This window comes from Vicia villosa, unplaced genomic scaffold, assembly GCF_029867415.1.
Source record: "Vicia villosa cultivar HV-30 ecotype Madison, WI unplaced genomic scaffold, Vvil1.0 ctg.001880F_1_1, whole genome shotgun sequence".
Taxonomy (NCBI): Eukaryota; Viridiplantae; Streptophyta; class Magnoliopsida; order Fabales; family Fabaceae; genus Vicia; species Vicia villosa.
The window spans coordinates 217,769-219,654 of record NW_026705760.1 but is presented as its reverse complement, the minus strand read 5'-3'; the positions used below and the strand labels follow the sequence as shown (position 1 = coordinate 219,654).

Sequence of the window (1,886 nt, the reverse complement as noted above, 5' to 3'; positions counted from 1 at the left end):
TTGGTGTGCCTTGGTTCGCTGACTATGCGAACTATCTAGTAGGTGGTATTATCCCTGATGATTTTGACTATAACCGCAGAAAAAAGTTTTTACATGATTGCAGGTTCTACTTGTGGGATGATCCTTTCTTATACAAGAAGGGACTCGATGGCTTGATTAGAAGATGTGTACCCGAGGAGGAACAACGGGATGTGCTAAAAGCATGTCATGACTCAGAATATGGAGGACATTTCAGTGGTGATAGAACGGCTGCAAAGGTCTTACAATCTGGTTTATATTGGCCCACATTATTCAAAGACGCTCAAAGCATTGTGAAAGAATGCGACAGGTGTCAGAGAACGGGGAATATTTCAAAAAGAAATCAGATGCCTCAGAAGGGTATACTTGAAGTGGAATTGTTTGATGTGTGGGGTATTGATTTTATGGGACCTTTTCCACCATCCTTTGGGAAGAAGTACATCCTTGTAGCGGTGGACTACGTCTCTAAGTGGGTTGAAGCAGTTGCTCTTCCTATAAATGATGCTAAGGTGGTAGTGAATTTCCTCAAGAACAACATTTTCTCCAGATTCGGTGTACCCAGAACACTCATAAGCGATGAAGGTACTCCTTTTTTGAATAAGTTGATGGAGAATCTGCTGAAGAAGTATAATGTGAAGCACGAGATTGCAACAGCTTACCACCCTCAGACTAGTGGTCAGGTATAGGTATCGAACAGGCAAATCAAGCAGATTCTCGAAAAGACGGTGAGCGCCTCAAGAAAAGATTGGGCTATGACGCTAGAAGATGCATTATGGGCATACAGGACTGCATTCAAAACGCCCATAGGCATGTCACCCTATCAGTTGGTTTATGGTAAAGCTTGCCATTTGCCACTCGAGCTTGAGCACAAGGCATTTTGGGCTTCTAAATTCCTTAACTACGATATTGTAAAAGCCGGTGAGTCTCGTATTCTTCAACTACATGAGTTAGAGGAATTTAGAGATCAAGCTTATGAAAATGCAAAGATGTACAAAGAACAAACCAGGAAGTGGCATGATCAAAGAATTATCAAGAAGGACTTTTGGGAAGGACAACTAGTGTTGTTGTTTAATTCGAGGCTGAAGTTATTTCCTGGAAAATTGAAGTCAAGATGGTCAGGGCCGTTTGTAGTGCACAAGGTATTCCCACATGGTGTGATTGAAATTAAAAACCAAGCCAATGGGGACATATTCAAAGTCAATGGACAGAGGTTGAAGCCCTATTATGCTAGGCATGAAGCTGGATCAATTGATCATGTGCATCTCACCTAATGAGGTGGACGTCTGTCGAGCCATGCGACGTTAAACGCAACGCTTAGTGGGAGGCAACCCACTATTTTTGTTCTTAACAGTTTTCTTTGTTTATTGTTTTTGTTTTGTAGGTTGTTTTTGAAACACGGCTATCAAGGAGTGAAAAGAGCAGAAAATCCAAGAAGGACAATATTTTCTGAGAACAGTGCCTAACACGGTCTGACCGTGTTGGCTGACACGGCCGTGTCACACTGATAAAAAAATTTGAGGGCCAAAATTCCTTTTCCAGACTCGGACACGGTCTGACCGTGTTGGCTGGCACGGCCGTGTCACGCTGCGTATATTTTATTAGGAACAAAAGTGGTTTTCCAGACTCGGACACGGTCTGACCGTGTTGGCTGACACGACCGTGTCAGCGAGCCAGATTTTGAAAAAAAAAATTCTTGCTTGTGGTTCCCGCGCGCCCCACACCTAAACCCTATTTTTTCCCTTTCTCTTCCCTCACTTTTCTCTTTCTTCCTCTTTCTTCTCCCACAAAAACTCCTCACCTCCATTAAACCTCCAACACAAACCTTCATCCATCTCTCTCTAATTTCGTTTTTTCCCCACACCCACTTC

At 43.0% G+C, this 1,886-nt stretch overlaps 1 protein-coding gene across 1 annotated transcript; it reads left to right on the top strand.

The window, feature by feature from the left end:
* Positions 1–770: 770 nt before the first annotated feature.
* LOC131636969 (uncharacterized) lies at positions 771–1,468 on the top strand. Its single transcript, XM_058907540.1, has 2 exons — positions 771–1,274; positions 1,400–1,468. Exons 1-2 carry the CDS (start codon positions 771–773, stop codon positions 1,466–1,468), a joined length of 573 nt encoding a protein of 190 aa, XP_058763523.1.
* The last annotated feature ends 418 nt before the right edge of the window (positions 1,469–1,886 follow it).